This window comes from Empidonax traillii, unplaced genomic scaffold (genome assembly GCF_003031625.1).
Source record: "Empidonax traillii isolate 1590-97213 ecotype Southwest subspecies unplaced genomic scaffold, ASM303162v1 scaffold1377:size231680, whole genome shotgun sequence".
NCBI classification, from domain to species: domain Eukaryota; kingdom Metazoa; phylum Chordata; class Aves; order Passeriformes; family Tyrannidae; genus Empidonax; species Empidonax traillii.
In genome coordinates, this window is record NW_020956570.1 from 2,663 (window position 1) to 21,121 (window position 18,459).

General features: G+C 38.3%; 1 protein-coding gene across 5 annotated transcripts in view; it reads left to right on the top strand.

Annotated features, from left to right (window-relative positions):
- Positions 1 to 4,096: 4,096 nt before the first annotated feature.
- The window catches only part of LOC114069850 (nesprin-1-like), a 31,432-nt gene continuing 17,069 nt past the window's right edge, over positions 4,097 to 18,459 (top strand). For 2 of the 5 annotated variants that reach the window (XM_027906930.1, XM_027906933.1), the window contains exons 1-8: positions 4,097 to 4,300; positions 8,226 to 8,413; positions 10,518 to 10,668; positions 14,450 to 14,632; positions 15,051 to 15,188; positions 15,922 to 16,113; positions 16,994 to 17,324; positions 18,163 to 18,231. In XM_027906930.1, the coding sequence (XP_027762731.1) occupies positions 4,112 to 4,300; positions 8,226 to 8,413; positions 10,518 to 10,668; positions 14,450 to 14,632; positions 15,051 to 15,188; positions 15,922 to 16,113; positions 16,994 to 17,324; positions 18,163 to 18,231 (1,441 nt within the window). In that variant the 5' untranslated portion in view covers positions 4,097 to 4,111. The remainder of the gene's footprint in view (positions 4,301 to 8,225; positions 8,414 to 10,517; positions 10,669 to 14,449; positions 14,633 to 15,050; positions 15,189 to 15,921; positions 16,114 to 16,993; positions 17,325 to 18,162; positions 18,232 to 18,459) is intronic. The other 3 variants (XM_027906932.1, XM_027906934.1, XM_027906931.1) reach the window with 3 other exon arrangements.

The window sequence follows — 18,459 nt, forward strand, 5'->3', positions numbered from 1 at the left end:
CAGGGAGCTATTTCTGTTTGCTTTTGATTGATACGATTCTTTCTGAAGTCTTGGCTTGCTGGGAAACTAATTGAAATATTGATATGTAGAAATAACTCCTGTAGCTAGAAATTACTGGTTTTCTGCTCAGTTTAAAAACAGTTGACAGTGATAACGGCATACCTTGTTTTACAGCTCATACTTTTGGATCCTGGAATGATTTTTTGATACTAATGGAGACTTAGAAGTAGTAAAATCTCCCAACTATCTGAAAGAAACCATGGACTGATTTTACTGCTGTTTTTAAATACAAGAGCATGTACATGAGAAAAAGCAGACTTTATATTTGTCTGCTTGCTGTTTGTGTCATCAAAGGGGCATGGCTAGAAGCAAAAGGTAGAGAAGGAAAGAGACGGTAAAGAAAGTATTTCAGACTTAACTTATCAAAACGTCTGTTCTGTACATATTAACTACTGTTCTGTAACTGCATGTACTACTTGAACTCCTCTTGAATTTTTGATTCAGCTTCTCTTTTTCCCTCTTCACATTGTCTTTTCCAGAAATTTTGCTGTTGTTCAGAATTCTAGAAATTCACTCTTTGAAAGAGGAAACTATGACTGGAATAGTAAATTTAACTGGCAGTACTGGTGTTCTGCTATGTAGTAGTGCTGTTCTTTTGAAAATAACTAGTCTTTAATCATAAATAGATTATTTTAAACTGATTTTTTCAAAACTGATTTTAATAGTGCAACATTTTTCACCATTTCAAAGAGTGTTTCTTAAAACTTTGTTCCCAGTTCCAATTAGATATTTTTAAAAAGAAACCTTTTCTGCTTTCTACTATCTACTGTAGAGACTTAGCTAACATGCTCTTACTGACTTTCTTCATGCTGCTTTTAAAGTTTAATATTTGTAGGCAGCTGTCTAAATGACTAATGCAGTAGCTGTGAGTTCTATATGATGCATTTTTCTGTATTTAAAGGGTTGTTCCCGTTTAGATTTAAGAGGAATCTAAGGCTGTCTACTTTAGGACTATTTGAATTATATAAATCTGTACTTAATTTTAGCTCCAAATTGTTTTCCCACTGACTTTTCTTACTGTAGAAAAATAGACATTATTAATAGAAATTCAAAAGTTATTACTTTCTTGGGGAAGTTAGGGTATATTAATTGGAACATGAAAACATAAGCATCATAAGCACATTCAAATTTTTAGACAAGCTTTCATCATTAAACCATAAAAAAAAGTCTATTTTCTGCAGTATTTTCCTTCCTGAGAGTCTTAAATATTTGACTGGGGTGTGTGTTATATAAATAACAACCTTTAAACCAACCATGTCATGGGTCCAACCCCTTGACTTCAGTGCAGAATCTTCATTATCAAGGAGAGGAGTTATCTCAAGTCTTTCACAGTTACGTGCATAGTGCTGCAACAAAAGCATGAAATGATTATTGGATTAATTAATGTTTTAAACGTAATCTTTTAAATGAAATCTCAAAAGGTAAAAAATCACACTTGGCTAGGAATCCCAGATACTAGATTTAGAATTTGACCTTTGTCTCTTAAGCAGGACTTTTAAAGCATAGGCAACTTGCTTTCTGACATTCAGAAGGAAAGCTCTTAGACGTGATGTGTTATGTCTATTGTTTGATTGTGGGTATGTTTTCAGAGTAGCTAGAGGCATAACACTGTACTGCAGTTCAGTCAAAAAAAATAAACCCGTCAGACTCCAATAAGCACTTGTTTATTTGCTTCTATTTGTACCACGGGCGAGGAACCTGTTAGGTTAAACTCAGTACAAAAAAAGAACATTGTTAATGGTAGATGTGGGAGGGGGAGGGGGGCAGGAAGGAAGTTGTAGGTTTGAGTTTGGTTGGAGTGTTCTTTTAGTATGTTGCATTTTTTTTCTTTTTCTCTCTAGAGTAACTTAGTTACTTAGTTAACTCTTAATAATTTAAGTAAGTTTCACATGACTGAAAATAGCTGTATTGGGGCTAGGCTTGTTTTTTTTTGTCGTGGCAGCGATGTAGTCCCATGTAGTCTGCCTAAAGCAGAGGGCACTTTCTGAATGATGGACCTTTTATCAGTTGTTGAAGGCAAAATGTAAATAAAATCCAGCACAGATTGGAGTACCACACAATTGCAAACAAGAAAATCCTACTCCACAGTTAGGGCTTGCAAATGATAAAGAGACATTGCTTCTCCACGAGGCGGACATGACTCATTGTTCCCTTTCCCACTCCAGCATGCCTGCAAAGGATTGGCAGCATCCAGCCTTGAAAATCTAAGCAGAAAAGGGGCGGGATTTCACTCTTTTAAATAATGTCAGAGATTGAAAAGCTCTATGTGGGTTCCAGAAGGCTGATAGCCAACCTTCTTGCTCACCCTATGACCAAGGTGCAGTTGGTTCAAACCCACAAAACGCCATATATAGAAAAATAGGTTACAAGGAGATGGTGCCTGCAGACACTGGTGCCTCCTAATATCTCCCCTGTGTTTTGGAATAGCCTGATAATGGGGACTGAGGCAGTCTTTCAGCAGAATTATGTTGACTTCAGTCCCTTCATAGATAGTCAGATTATCCAGATTTTTTCCCAGTTACCAGGATTTTTTTTTTTTTTTTTTTTCCAGATCCCAACCCTACAGCTCTTGGTCACAAGAGTCTGGCAGGGAAAATGCATTTGAACTGTTCTAAAGAGTTTTCAGCACTAAAGAACCACAGTTTGACTATCTATGAGTTAAGAGAGGGCTATAAAGAGATGAACAATTAAAAGATTTAGCTTATTTTCTTTTTTAAGATGACATTAAAATCTCTGAGATTATCTTAATGTTCAGCTGCAACTGCTGCTTTAAATGTGGAAACAGTTGATAAATTTGCTGGATAGTATTGTGGGAAAAAAGTGTTAATTGCTTTGTTGGAATTATAGGATAGTTAGGTGTCATTTTGTTTGTTGGACAAATCTGGCAATCCTGTATTTTTCAACCTGGTTTGGTCAGTCTATTCCCATCTGCACTTAAAATCTTTCTGATACTGAAACACTTAAGCAGAAGAGCAATAGAAGCATAGAAGGGAACATTACTCAAGATTGTTTGTGGTACCACATAAACGGGGGGGGGGGGAGAAGAAAGCTTAGAAAAAAAATCCAAAATCCGGTAATGATGTATTTTACGTAACCTGGGGATAGGAAGGAGAGAATTACAGACCGACATTTTTGCAGTTCAGAGTGACTGAAGGAAAGAATTCTGAGATACAATGAGGGTTTAGTCAAATTTTTTCACTCTCCAAGGTTAATGCTCCCTTGAATAAAAACCAAAACAAAACAAAAAAAAACCCAATAAACAATCAAAACTGTATAATTTTTCCTGGCCATTGCTGTTCTATGGTCAGGATCTCATGAAAAATTCTAGTTGGAAGTCACCATGCAATGCCATTCCACTTTCATCTGTTTAAATCTGAAATAGTCCAATCAGACTAACTCAAAGTAGCCCTTGGGATTCAGGAATTCTCCGTAAGTTCTCAGCTGGATATCTAAAATTTATTTATTCAAGGACAAATCTCCGCCATGGAACAGGTTGCCCAGATAATACACTATCCCTGAGAATGTTCAAGGTCAGGCTAGATGGGGCTCTGAAGATTCGGATCTAGTTGAAGATGTCCCTACTCATTGCAGAGTAGGTGGACTAGATGACTTTTAAAGGTCTCTTCCAACCCAGATTCTCTGTGATATGTAGCTTGGTGTTTTCACTGGGGTGAAAAAGGCCTGTTCACTCAATGAACCCCACCAGTACTTATTAAATGGTTAAGTTATTTGTACTCTAAGAAGAACAGTTATCATCTATTGGTCAAATACACAGCTAAATTACTTGGTTGTTTTGGAGGGGTTTGATGTGTGGGAGTTCATTAAAAAAACAACAACAACAACAAAAAACTTTTCTTAACAAATATTTAAGTCAACTGATAAAGGTACATAAGCTATGAATGCAGGATGATATGCACATATAATACTATATTTTTGTTATTTTTGTTACATAATAAAGGAAGACTTCATAACAGAATTTGCCATACAAATGAAGTTTCTCTGAAAACCTCCAGAAATGTATGCTGTGAAAATTTTTCCTTAGGATGCACTTATGCTTCTATTTCTTTTTCTTTACAGGGTAAAGAAATTGAAAGAGACCCTTGTAGCAGTGCAGCAGCTGGATAAAAACATGAGTAGCCTGAGGTCTTGGCTTGCCCACATTGAATCAGAGCTGTCCAAACCTATCGTCTATGAAACCTGCGACTCTGAGGAGATACAAAGGAAGCTAAATGAACAGCAGGTAAAATACGACACACTTATCAGGTGAAAAATGACATGGGGGAGAGCTCAATGCTGAGAGGGCATGAGGCAAAGTACTTAAATATCAAGGCAAGTGGTACTTACTATGTCAATTATAGAGCCTTCTGCGGGCTTTGACATCGAATTCTCCAGGAGCTGATTGAGATTTCCAAGAAAGGTAAGGCACCAAGAGATGTAACCTGAGCGAGTTATGGCAATTGTTTTTCCTTTGGGGCTTGTGGTTTTTGTTTGTTTGAATTTTCTGTTCCCAGAGGCAAAACTGACACCTATTAGACCTTGCAAATTTTGCACATGCTTGAAAATTACTATTTTTAGTAGCCTAACTCAGTTTTATTTTGCAGCTTGTTTGAGAATCATTTTGCATGCAAAGATGCATGAGCTATACATGTGAAGTTAAAATCGGTTGCTTTATAGTACACAAAGCCTTTATGCAGTGCTAGAATAAAATGTACAGAAAAATATGAAGTCAACCAGTTTTTGGCATTGAAACTAATGTTACTTCTAAGATGATTTACTCTACTTTCTCCTTCTTGTTTCACTTTACTGTCCAGTGCAGTTTTACATAGAAACGCACTGCTGGAGAGAACTGTTGTTCTGTTGTGTTCCTGTTGGTTATTTATGGTTATTTATTGGCAAAATTACTTTTCTGGTGCCTCACTGGAGATGAGTTAGGTCCTCTCCTGAATTTCTTCTCCAGAGGAGAAGGAAATGTGTGGGAAGAGGAGAGACAGGATATTTTGGGGATAATTAATTTATCAAGAGTACAAACTGCCATTTTGCACTTTTAAACTGAGTGTGGAACTGAGAGTCAAGAACCCCCTCAGTGTTTTGCCAGCTCCCTGACTGATTTACTACATGGCTGTGCAGAATTGCTTATGTATGTTGTATATGGAATTTACATAGGGATAATAATTTATAACATACAAGCATCAGTAATGAGTGGTGTTTCTGAGACAATAAAGAGCTGGGAAGGACTAAACATTGCTATCAACAAAGAGGATACCTGAGTTTTTTTGCTAGCATCCCTATGCAGGCATCCCATAGTTTGTTAAAACCACTTCTTATGGTACTTCTTTTTGGGCACAGAGACTGGTATATCTCTGCCTTTCACTATTTCCTTGTGGTGACAGCATGCCGTGATATTCTTAAGAAGTGAGAATAGTTTAATTTGAATTCTAAATGGGAGAAATAGCAGTGAATCTTATCCTAGGAGGATGCCATATTTGGAAATTTGATGATTTGGTAATAACACTACAAGCCATAGTTATAATAATAATAATTTTAAAAACTCTTCAATGTATGGCAACCAGTATTTTTATTACTCAGAAACTATATCACTATCCACCATATCTCAGAAGGCCACTTTCTCTTTTTGTTCCCTCTTTCTTCTTCTGTTAGTGATCTTATATTCTTTTTCATGTTTAGTCTTCCACTGAGGTCATGTTGTCTCCCAGTTGTTCATATGAAAAACTAGGTTAAAAAATATTATATTGTAAAAGAGGAGTGCCAAATTCCATTTATGTAACTCCATTATCTAGTTCTCAGCATTTGCTTCAGCCAAGCATCAGCCTTGCAGATTGCTGGTCTCTAATGAAATTAAAAATACAGTTGAATCTGGATATCCTGGGGAAGGCAGGATCACTTCAATGCTGTATTTTCCTAGGGTCACAAACTCAATTTTAAGGATTACTTGTTTTATTATTTTCCCAATTTGCCACCATTTCAAATGTGAAAAAATGGTGTTTGCTTCTGGATAAATGAAGTTAAAAAAAAAGTTGTGTGTGGGTGACAGCAGTGCATAAAAGTGATGCTCCTTTGTTAACTAACCCAAAGGTTTAATCTTCTCTAATAAACATAGAAAGTTTTGAAATAAATGTAAAGGTTCTGTTGGTGAATAAAAAAAAGTTTAATCTTTAGGAATGCTCAGGACCCACAGCTGGCAGTTCTCAGTACTGCTCTACTCCAAAACATCGGAGAGGAGATTGTGTTACCTGATCCTACTTAACCTCAAGTCTCATAGATGTCTGGAGTGTGTGTTTCATAAAGTATTACATCTGATTATAGTATCCACCCTTCTATAATGTTTCAGGGTGGATAGAAAGAAGAATAAGCACTTTGACTTAACAATAGAAGTATTTTTCAGGCAAGTGAAAGTGAAAGGCCATCCCTGAGACAGAAAACGTGATTTTCCGCTTGGCGGTCTCATGTACTTGTTTACACAATAGCTTTCCATTTCATAGATGAGAAGATGTGTTGCAGTTTGTGTGGTTTCTAGAGGGTCTCTCCCGGCCGCTCTGTGAAGGTTTCCAGGGCTGAGATCACCCCCACCCCCCGCTGCCCGTCCCTCATGGCATAGACAGGCAGCGGAGGCACCTATGCCAGGAGACAGACACCGTGCAGCATGCAGGGAGTCCAGCAGCAAAGAGACTTTATTCAAACCTCCCCCCAGCTTATATAAGGGCTGGTGGGGAAAAGAGGGGATTGGCCATTTAGATAGCCAGTACAAGGAGACAATATAATAACTATGGCAACACAGGAACCAATGATAGACAAGTGAGTTATCAACTTCAAACCCCTGCAAAGATAAAAAAATTACTTCACTGAATGCAAACCCAGTTATAACAAATAACTAAATCAAACAGTTGATATAGGTCAACCTTGCTCCATTTCAGATTTCCTGAGGTTTTTACATTCAACATTTGCATCTCATTTGCTGCTGGAAAGCATTTTCAGATCATGTTGCTGGTTGTAAGATAAGTTCTTCAAGTTAGGCCTTAAATGTGTGTAGACACAATATGTTGACACTGTATTTCCCTTTGCATGTCATAGTTTACTTTCATTGTAAAGAGAAATTTGTCTCTATTCATCCTCAATCTGCCAAGTTCTTGTTCTCCGAAATAAACTTCCACATCTTTAGTTGTCCTAATAGTTCATTTCTTCACCTGAATCAGAAGTGAGCATAGTATTCTAGATGCAATATAGCACTTTCTGACATAGTTTTCATTAGTATTTCTTTGTTACTCTTGGAATTGTGTTGTCTTGGCTTTCTTAATGTCTATAATGATTATTTCCATCTAATATTCTTACGACTCATTGCAAATGTAGACAGAAGTCAAGCAGAGTTTCTTTTCATTGCACTGATCCAACAGCAACAGCCAATGAGTTTTGTGGCTTGTCTCAACATGAATCTGGAGTTCAAAACTGAAGTTGAAATATTACTTTGAGATGAAGAATTATCATGAGTGTAGAACAAACCATTGCAACCAAGAAAGCAACAGGATAAATAGTAGTGATCACATATAGTAAGTGCTAAAACAGTGTGAGTGCATTTTCTTTAGGTGTCTGGAATTTTCCTTTTCCATTTCCAATGAAAATGCTACAAAACTGGAGAGCTGAAGGAAGAAAAATCTCCTACTACGCATGCCCTGTGCAACACATGCTGCTGCTGGTCTCCATGTCAAACATGCCATTTTGCACTTAGCTCACTTGGGGAAGAGTAGGTTCACGAAGAATCCCTCACATATTTTCTTCTCACACTTATCTTACTAACTTCTGCTTTACATTCTCTGTGATAATGGGAAAGGGCTGGCAATAATTCTACCATTTATTGGTGATGTTGATGAAATGTGTGTGAAAGGTGCTCAGCTGAGCATGCAGAGCTCTGGCAGTTTGTCCCAGTTAATGGTTTGGTGTTCATACTCCCTTGGGAGAGCTGTGCATGCTGCCAGATTCTCCTGGCCTAATTGATAACATTGCAACACCACTTGCATAGTCTCTTAATTGTTATTTACCAGATATTTTTCTTCTGTTTGCAAGCTTTTTCCTCTTTTTTAAATAAGTAGAAGAGAAATGCGTTTATGTATGTTTTGCAATTTTCTCTGAAGAACTAATTTCTTCACCTGCAGGAACTTCAGAGGGACATAGAGAAACACAGCACTGGAGTGGCATCTGTTCTCAATCTGTGTGAAGTACTTCTTCATGACTGTGATGCTTGTGCCACAGAAGCAGAGTGTGACTCTATCCAGCAGGCTACACGCAATCTGGACAGAAGATGGAGGAACATTTGTGCAATGTCAATGGAAAGGCGACTTAAGTAAGTCTAAAATGCCTACAAATTAGTAATTCGTTCCACAGGGAGAAATACAGGGTAGTATGTATGTTATATGGTTGTAGTACTGAATAAAAAAGCATAGAGGTCAGTAAAAGATCATATAGACTAAAGAAAAAACAATAGCTTCTATGATGGAGGGGTGGGGGAGAACCCCAAAATTTTGGATTGTGCATGCATTTGTACAGGGTACAGATAAAAATCATCAAATGTCTCTCACAAGTTCTTTGCTATGATGATGTGACATTTCCCATGCTTCATAGGAATGAGAGAGAAACTAGAGAGAGCTTAGATGATAGCAGGAATTCCAAGAGATTCAGAAAATGTGATCTAAAAGGGAGTCTGTAACACGTAAGATTACCCTAGAACTACTGAGATTGATGGGGAAACTAGTTATCAAATGGGTGGAATGTTATTCCAGGCATTAGAGGTTTCATGTACCTAATGTTCCTCAACAGTTTCTGTTACGTCTGGTTTCGTTTATTTGGAAGAAATCTGGGACTGATTACTCATATGGAGTTTCCTCACCTGCCCACCTTAGCTGTGCTGAGCAAGTGAGGACCATAGCACTGGTTTACTGCACATCTTAGACCATTTGTAGGCTGCATGCCATCATATCCAGAAGATTCAGTATTCTCTATTCCCATATCAGATAGCATGGGTGATTTCAACAGCAATAATGATGTAGGCTAGATTGGGCCAATGCTATGGACTGTTTGCTGACTAGTAATAACACATGCTTACAGGTTTAAGCTCCTGTATTAATTATCATTGTAAATTATTAATCTTATTTCTTTGATGTTTGCATAGTTATATAAACTACTCTAGGTAGAATTTATGAGTTTTCAAAATACTGCATTAAGCTTTTTATGATCTTTGGTTTTGTGGAGTATTCTTAAGGTATTTAGTAAATTTTTTCTTTATTTTATGCAAAACATTAATTGCTTTTAAGGTGTGTTGCTTTATAGCCATAGATTGATATCTTTAAGTCATTTTATACTATTGCCATGACAGTTCTTGTATAGAATATATATATAGATACAGCTTATAAGTTCTATCTTTGAATCTATATGAGCTCTTCATACCTTTGTGTCCAACAAATCAATTCAGAACTATTTTAAGTTCATATGGAACAATGCATTGAACTTTATTTTACCTTCTTACAATGTACACATTATGCTTTAGCAGATTTGTACTGAGCTCTCAGTATTTAGGATCTGTTTTGTCCTAGAAATAATTATTCACATTAAAAAGCAACTTTCCAGAGGTCAAACTTCCATTTAAACAACATATCATCAATAAAGCATAAATTTTGCGTAGATCAGGTGCTTTTTAGTCCTGCATGTCTAAGGTTTGGGAAATATGTATTTTTTATGTTCTGCTGTGACATAACCTGTCCCAAAAAGGATTCTGTTATTTTAAATCAAGTGATGCTGAACTTCTTGGCATTTTACAGTCTCAGTATTAAACCCATTTGATTTCATTGTCAAGTGTTTGCCACTGTTTTTACATATTCCCTTGAAGTCAAATCAGGTTTTTTTAAACATGAACTTTTGGGGTTTTTAAAATAACAATATGTTTACAGTGTATATTGAGAGAAAGCATTTTACCACTAGTTGGTGAAAAAAAAAAAAAATTATATCCCTTTGCAATGCATTATAATGATAGCTTTAAAATATATGCTGCAACTTCTTTGGCATTCTTTATGAAAATTTCTGCAGTTGAAGGTATTGTGGAATTTCTGATCTCTAAAATACTGGCTTAGGTACCTACAATGGGACTGTGTTTCAGAAGGTATTTAACATGGTCTCAGTTTTTAGAGCTCCTATTACAAACATAACTTTTTTTACACTGATTCCAAAATTAGCTGCACTGGAAAAAAAAAAAATGCCCTCATCTTATTCTAGCTGTCTGGAATGAGACAGCCTTCTCTGTGGTCTGTTTATAGCCTGGGTGTCTGACTATTAGATTAATAGTCAGTTACTGTCTGATGCAGCATTAGTTTGCTGTTGTAGATGACCAGTTAAAGTTCTGTAGGTCAGCTGTCCATCAATCCAAGTGTTCCCTAATTTTCCATTATCTGTTGCAGAATTGAAGAGACCTGGAGGCTATGGCAAAAATTTTTGGATGACTACTCTAGATTTGAAGACTGGCTGAAAGTCTCTGAGAGGACAGCTGCTTTCCCAAGCTCCTCTGGTGTGCTTTACACTGTTGCTAAGGAAGAACTGAAGAAATTTGAGGTGATTTATAATGGTTGAAATTTAATACCCACTGATCCCATTACAGCAGCCAGCTGATGTTCTTCCTTCCCATAACCAAGTCACTCAGCAGAGACACTGTATTAATATAGTGGAGTTGATGACTTTGTAGCTACCTTCAGCATCAGGTTTCTAGGATGAAAAAACAGTGAAAGGTGACAACTGGAAATGCTAATAAATCAGTTGACTCTCCCTTACTGTTTGTTCAGCAAAGCTAGATTTCTCACCTTTTTTATTTCTGCGACTTTTTAATGTGTCCAGACAGTAGGTGCTCCAAAGCCTTCATAAATCTTCCTTCACCAAATACCTCTTCAAATGCATGCTGCGTGTTTTATCTTTTGCTTTGACTTTATCCCCCTCTTCTTTCTATAACTCTCTGAACTTTTTTTGTATAATGCACAGTATCCCCCGTTTAGAGCTTCACACCTGAAATTTACGTTCATGCAAATACTGTTACATGTCCACATGGTGTCCCCCTGTGACTTAAAAGTGCATGCTTCAAAACTGACAATCTGCCACTTTGGTCAGTGCTCAGGAGCTTGTTACATAGCTCGGTTGCGTTTATTATGTTGTGATGGTTTGTCTCATAATCCCAGGGGATTGTATACCTGTGTGTAAAGCACACGTCATATGGCTAGTCACAGGTGAAAATCATTTGCTTGGATTCATATTTGCAAAGAGTATATCAAGATGAGAGAAAAAATAATCCTGTAGAAGGAGGACAGGTTATTTAGGCAATTCTATAAACAGTCGGGTGCTGTAAAGTATTTGCTGTGAAGAAGAAATGCAAATTTTTAAACAATGTCTAAGACCAGTTAATACTTTTTGGTTTTAACAATTAAATCAAAAACGTAAACTGTGAAGTGCTGATTTGAGTTTTGTAATTGTCATTCACATTTCTGAATTTACTGGTCAGGTTTTGTTGTTAAACAGACTTCATTATGGGGAGTTAGATTACTATAGTATTGACACGTTTGCTTCCTGGACACAAGTACTGTGCCTCAGACCTCTTTCCCTTTGTCCCTTCATTGAGTGATCAGGATATAAATCTCTTGTTTAGCAAGTCTCTGTTTGAAAAGCAGTACCAAAAGTATATTGACTCTTTGTTTTTCACAGCTGATCTGACTTTGCCCAAAGTCTGTTTGGTGACTGTCATGGTGACCTTTCCTATCCAGCAGAATTGTGGATGTTTTTGCTGTCAGCAGGAACTAGATGTGAAGAGAAGAATGTAACCTCTCCATAAGCCTGCTTTCCATGTAGTCTGGTTCTTTCTCTTTTTTCCTTCCTTTTTTTTTTACCTGAGCACCTACTTTCTGTGCTTACCAAATACCAGGAATGCAAGCTAGAAAACTGTTGTTTTCAAATGCGGCAGAATTCAGTGACTTCATTGTGAAGTCAGTATAGTCAGCCATTTAAAGACACTAACAAAAGCATGTTTCTGCTTTAAGCAGGCTTTTTTCCTAATTCCGTTTTCCTCTCCATATCTGCACTTCAATTTAAAAAAAAACCCAACAACACACTAACAAAAAAAGGTCATCAGACTGTATAAGAGCCTTTCAGTTCCTGAGCACAGAGGTCAGAAATGGCTGTCACTGTACAAAGTCAAACTCCTTTCTCTCCAGTAGGTTATGAAGAAATGAAAAGAGGTTAAAGGAAGGAATGCAGCAGATGAATTCTTGTGTAGCTGAGATGAAAAAATGAAAAGCAAATAAGCAGCTGTTCTTTTGCTGAAGGAGGCTTGGTAACAGGTGAAACAACAACTGCACACTTTTAAATTTCATGATCCTAGTAAATACAGTTAGATTTGTGCCTCTAATATAGAAATCCTTGTGCAGTTTTAAATTAATTCAGTTCTACAGAGCATTTCACTCCAATTGCAAGTTCATTTACTCCTTTTTGGCCGTCGCCTACCCCGTTTGATGACCATTTAATGAACTCTACAAACTAATCTTTTTTCCAGCCAGTGTGGTGTGGCTGGGTGTGAAGGTGCTAATGCCTCCCCAAGGGGAGTTATCACAGCTGAGTCACTAGTGTGAAGACAAAGACACACAATTCACAGAGTTCTTTAATATGCAGCTTGTATCCTGAGGTGTCAGGTGTGCCCTGGGCAGCTGCTGCAAATGATCCATTATTAACAGTCCGTCAGAAATCACATAGAGTGTGTAGAATACAGTTTTGCTTATGCCCGCATACTGATAAACTGGTCTTGGCCCCTCTAACTAGGATGAATTGCTAGTCACAACATGAAACTCATGGGCTAAATCATCTATGCATGACAGGCTCTTAAAATACCACCTAAAGTAGATGATGCCAACATTTGCCCAGACATAATTTGGCATGAACATTTATGAAATTTTCTTTCCGTTAATATTTTAAGACAAAACTTATTTCACAGAATCATAGAATATGCTGAGTTGGAAAGGACACACGAGGATCATCGAGTCCAACTCCTGGCCCTGCGCAGGACCATCCCAGAGAGTCACACCATGTACCCAAGAATCTCATCCGAACACTTCTTGAACTTTGTCAGGCTTGATGCTATGACCTCTTCCCTGGGGAGCCTGTTTCAGTATCCAGCCACCCTCTGGGTGAAGAACCTTGTTTGTAATATCCAACCTAAACCTCCCCTGACACAACTTCAGGCCATTCCCTCAGGTTCTGTCACTGGTCACCACAGAGAAGAGATCAGTGCCTGCCACTGCTCTTCACCTCATGAGAAAGTTGTAGACTGCAATGAGATCTCCCCTCAGTCTTTTCTTCTCCAGGTTCTGAACAGACCAAGTGACCTCCGTCACTCCTCGTAGGGCTTCCCCTCAAGGCCCTTCACATCTTTGTTGCCCTCCTTTGGACACTCTCTAAGAGTTTAATATCTTTCTTATATTGTAGTGCCCAAACCTGCACACAGAACTCAAGCTGAGGCCACCCCAGTGCAGAGCAGAGCAGGACAATCCTCTTCCTTGCTGGCTGGTGATGCTTTGCTTGATGCCCCCCAGGACACGGTTGGCCCTCCTGGCTGCCAGGGCACTGCTGACTTATATTCAACTTGTCATTGACAGGATCCCCAGGTCCCTCTTCCATGACACTGCTTTCCAGCATCTCATTACTCAGTCTGTATATACATCCAGGGTTGTCCCATTCCAGATGCAGAATCTGGCACTTCCCCATATTGAATTTATGTACCAGTATACTAAAGATAAAGAGATGATTCATTCAACACAATTTTTCAATATTTTTGGTAAAATGCAGAATAAACAATTGCTCAAATCTCTTCAATGTTTACATGTCAGTAAATTCAATATGTGTAAAGAAATCCAGTGAAGCCACAGGAATCTTGGACTTCTCTTCCTTTTTGTAGAAAAGAAGTGTCATGTTCATTGTTTGTATTTCTGTTTTCAAATTCAAAGGCATTTGAATAGAAAGAAGGGGGGGTTTTGTGCCTATTTTGCCTTTGTAATGGATATTCATGTTGTAATTTCTCATTCGGTGAACTATGTCAGCTCTATAAACTTTTTTTCTGTTTGGGTTTCTTTGGTTTGTTGGCGTTTGAATTTTTTTGAGGGTTTTTTTTGCCAACTTTATCAACTAGGCAGAAGGCAGTATCTCTATAAGGTAGGCCTCCGGACATGTCTGCAACTAGTGCAATTTATCAGCTTTACAAAGATCAGATTGTAGAATTAGGGTCAAAATAAAGCAAGAGACCTATATATGTACCCTGATTTCAGTAATTAAAATCTGATAGTGTCTTTTGTTCATATTGCTTTAGGCCTTCCAGAGGCAAGTGCATGAAAGTCTGACTCAGCTGGAGCTGATCAACAAACAGTATCGACGCCTGGCCCGAGAGAACCGCACTGACTCTGACTGCAGCCTCAAACAGATGGTTCATGAGGGGAACCAGAGATGGGACAATTTGCAAAAGCGAGTTACCTCCATCCTGCGCAGGCTAAAAGTATTTTTCCATTTTTAAGATTTCCATTTCACTACTGTAGGTTATGAATCAAGGGTACTTCAGAAGCTTTCAGTTTAATGCATCTGCAGTCAGAGTGATTTTGAGGGGATTTCTACTTTTGGAAGAGTACGGAAGTTTATCAGTTCACTTTGCCTGGAGTAACCAAAGCATAGTGTGTAGGGAAATGATTTGTGACCTGAAATACCACCTTCTTCACAGAAGATGACTTTCATAGGTCAGCTAATTGCAGCTGAAGATGATGTTACTGAAAAGGGAACCTAAGAAAGCATGTAGGAAATAAAAGATGGTGTACTGAGTTTAAATTAGGCTTGATGGGGACAAAAGCCATTTCCCCACTATTGCTGGGGGGTTTTGTGTTGTTTGGTCATTTCATGCTGTTCCATTTTCCACCCTCCAGCATTTTATCAGCCAGCGTGAAGAGTTTGAAACAGCGCGCGATAGCATCCTGGTATGGCTAACAGAGATGGACCTGCAGCTGACCAACATTGAGCATTTCTCAGAGTGTGATGTCCAAGCAAAGATAAAGCAACTTAAGGTAAAGAAAAATTGAGTAGTTATAGAAGGAGGGATGAAAGAAGGGATAAAAACATGCCATGGTGGAAAGGAATTTAAGAAATGTTATCCAGAAATGCAGCCTGATATGGTTCCTTTACTTGCAGACTGAGACTTCAACCTCAGGAGTTATGGGCTATGTCAGGTTTCAATATGTACTTTTCTGTCAGTATAAAAGATGTTTGAGCTGTGAAAAATGTAAAAAGAAAAACCAAGGATGGTAGTGTGATAATCTCCTTTCCCTCATCCAAAGAGGAAATGTTAATAAAAATTACTTACATTAAGTCTCCATTACTGCTGATATCTAATAACTTATATATTTGTCAACCATTTCAGCATCGGAAAAATCATTATCTGGAGAGAAAAATACCAAATGTCACATTATCCAAAATTCCACCGTCTTAGGTTACTGTTTTAGGTTTAGCATCTATGTTCATTCTTTCAATTGGTCATGGGCATGGCTTATTCAGTCTTTCCAAAGACAACAAGTGAGGAATGAGATGGTAAACTATGAAGTATCAGTGGGTTTGGCTTGAAATACTGTGGAATGCTAAATTTAATTGCTCATTGTTGCTCATGACAGAATATTTGGAACAATCCCTGTTTGTTGCCCACGCCATTCTTTCTGTAAAACTCTTTAAGATTTGCATTCTTAAATGCCCAGGTTTTTGCCATGTTGATTTTGTTGATAAAGCATGGGCTTTTCTTTTACTCAGGCTTTCCAGCAAGAAATTTCACTGAACAACAACAAAATTGAGCAGATAATTGTGCAAGGTGAGCAACTCATTGAGAAAAGTGAGCCTCTGGATGCAGCAGTCATTGAAGAAGAACTAGATGAACTGCGTCGTTACTGTCAAGAGGTCTTTGGACGTGTGGAACGCTATCATAAGAAACTTATCCGCCTTCCGGTGTGTATATTTACATATATGTTTGTTTGTTTTGTTTGTTGCCATTTTACAAATATGAGAATGATGAGAGAGAAAGATCTTGAAGTGAACTAACATAAAACTTGCATAACTTTCCGAAAGTCCTATGGTGAAATTTTGTTACAACCCTGACCATCTGCCTCCCTTCATTACATGCTGTTTGTGTCCTGTTCAAAGAGCAAACTCACCAGATCTGGAATTTCTGTAAATAAAAATCCATGCAAATTGGAGATTTATAAAACTTTATTCCTGTGAGTACCAAGTGTGGTACTGGCAATAGAAACATCTCCCTGCACTGTCAGAGAGTTTGATGAGCAGCTTTGTGAGTTTGGGATTTTTTTTTTTAAAAGACAGTGATAAAATGATTCTCTACATGACTGGAGATGGAAATTTATCTCCAGAACTGAACACACAGAGGAAAAACTGGGAGGAAAACAATTGTTGGTAGCTAAAGTCCTACTGAAAGAAAGGAACAAAATCCAGGGGTTTCGAAATATGAAAGAACATTGTGAGAGCAGTGCTCATGATAAAGATCACTTATGCTTTCTATGAAGTGATTCCAGAGCTTTGTCTAACTTGATATTTCCCTTGCAGTTGCATCATTAAAAGTCTGGAGTATTTGCCTGATATGAGACTTTTTGATGCCTTAAGTAATTAATATGAACTGGCACTTTGATCTTTTCTATTGCTTTGGTTTTTTAGTACACCTTAAAAATAATGAAGGGAAAGGGCAGAAGAATATAAAATGAAAATCACATCGATGTGATTGTCACCTAATGCTGCTTTATTTCACTGACCCAGGCTGTCCATGCAGTGCCTGTGCACGTTTCATTGATGGGTTCTGTTTGCATTGTGCTTCCAGCTAACAGATGACGAACATGACCTCTCTGACAGAGAGGTAGATCTGGATGAATCAGCAGATCTCTCTGACATACGCTGGCATGACAAATCTGCGGACAGCGTTCTCTCCCCGCACCCCTCTTCCAATCTTTCGCTGCCTCTTTCTCAGCCGGTGAGAAGTGAGCGATCAGGGAGAGATACCCCTGCGAGTGTGGACTCCATTCCCCTGGAGTGGGATCATGACTACGACCTTAGCAGAGACCTGGAGACAGCCGTTTCACGGGCATTGCACTCTGAAGAAGATGGAGGACAAGAAAAGGACTTCTACCTGAGAGGAGCAGCTGGTATAGCAGGTATGGTAGCAAACTGTGTGTTCTGTTTTCTCCGAGTAAAAAGAAGCAAATAATACATGTGAGATTTCTTGGCCAAGATTCTCATGGAAGAGTGTTTTAAATAGCCCCTGATGACTTTAAATAGCACTTCCTAAGTGATCTCAGTGGCCCTCTGACCTTAGGCACAGTGATGGAGTTTCCTGGATGATGACAGCCCTGGAAAATGGCAAAGGCGTATATGATATCACAGGGAATTGGCTGTGTAGTTGTGCTTGTGGCCTGCCAGATGGGATATGTCATCTGTAACAGCACTGCATTCTAAGTTATTCTGACTAGAAGAAACTATACTGGATATGGCAAGAAGTGCAGAACAAACTGATGAAGAAATGATGCGGGAGAGATCCACAGATAAAATCATCAAGTGTTTAAGTAAATCTTAACTCAGTCCTTACCCAGACAAAACTTCAGCAACTGAGTGTTTAGTCGGAGGTGGGATCTTGGGTCTTGCTCTCCAGTGAAGTTAGAAATCCTTTCTAAATGTGTGCATTGTGTAATAAATCTTAACAAGTGAAAGTGCCAAGATGCAGCTAGTAGTGGGCGAAGATATACTAGTGTATTATACTCTGATCTTGTGGCTGCCTTTTGCTTTCCAGGTCATTACTGCGAAAAAAGTCAGGTTTGCGTGGATATTTACTTTGTAGCAGCCTCCGTGTGTTTCAGTCTTCCATCTTTTTGCTTCTCCAGAGAGGATGTTTGCTATTGGAAGCATTTATATATTCTATCCCTTGGAAAGGACTCCTGCTGTAAGGAGACAGCCATTGCTGACCCGTCAATTTAGACTGTGCTTTTATTTTTTCAGATGTAGAGATCCCTGAAACTCTTGAGGCCTATGTAACACTCACAGAAAACGCCCTCAGAAATATCTCTGGTAGGCATCATAAAAGACTAAGCATAGCCAGATGCAAATGCCACAGTGCAAAAGCATAACCTCTTTCTCTTCTCTTAGCATCTGCTATCTTTTCACAACTTACAAGATAAACATTTCTTACATGGCAGCATTGGCATCTTAACATAAAAGTATCCTGCTTTACTACTGTGCTTAAAGGTATCATTATGTGCATGGATGAAACAAAGATGTTTGAACTATTAGCCCTCC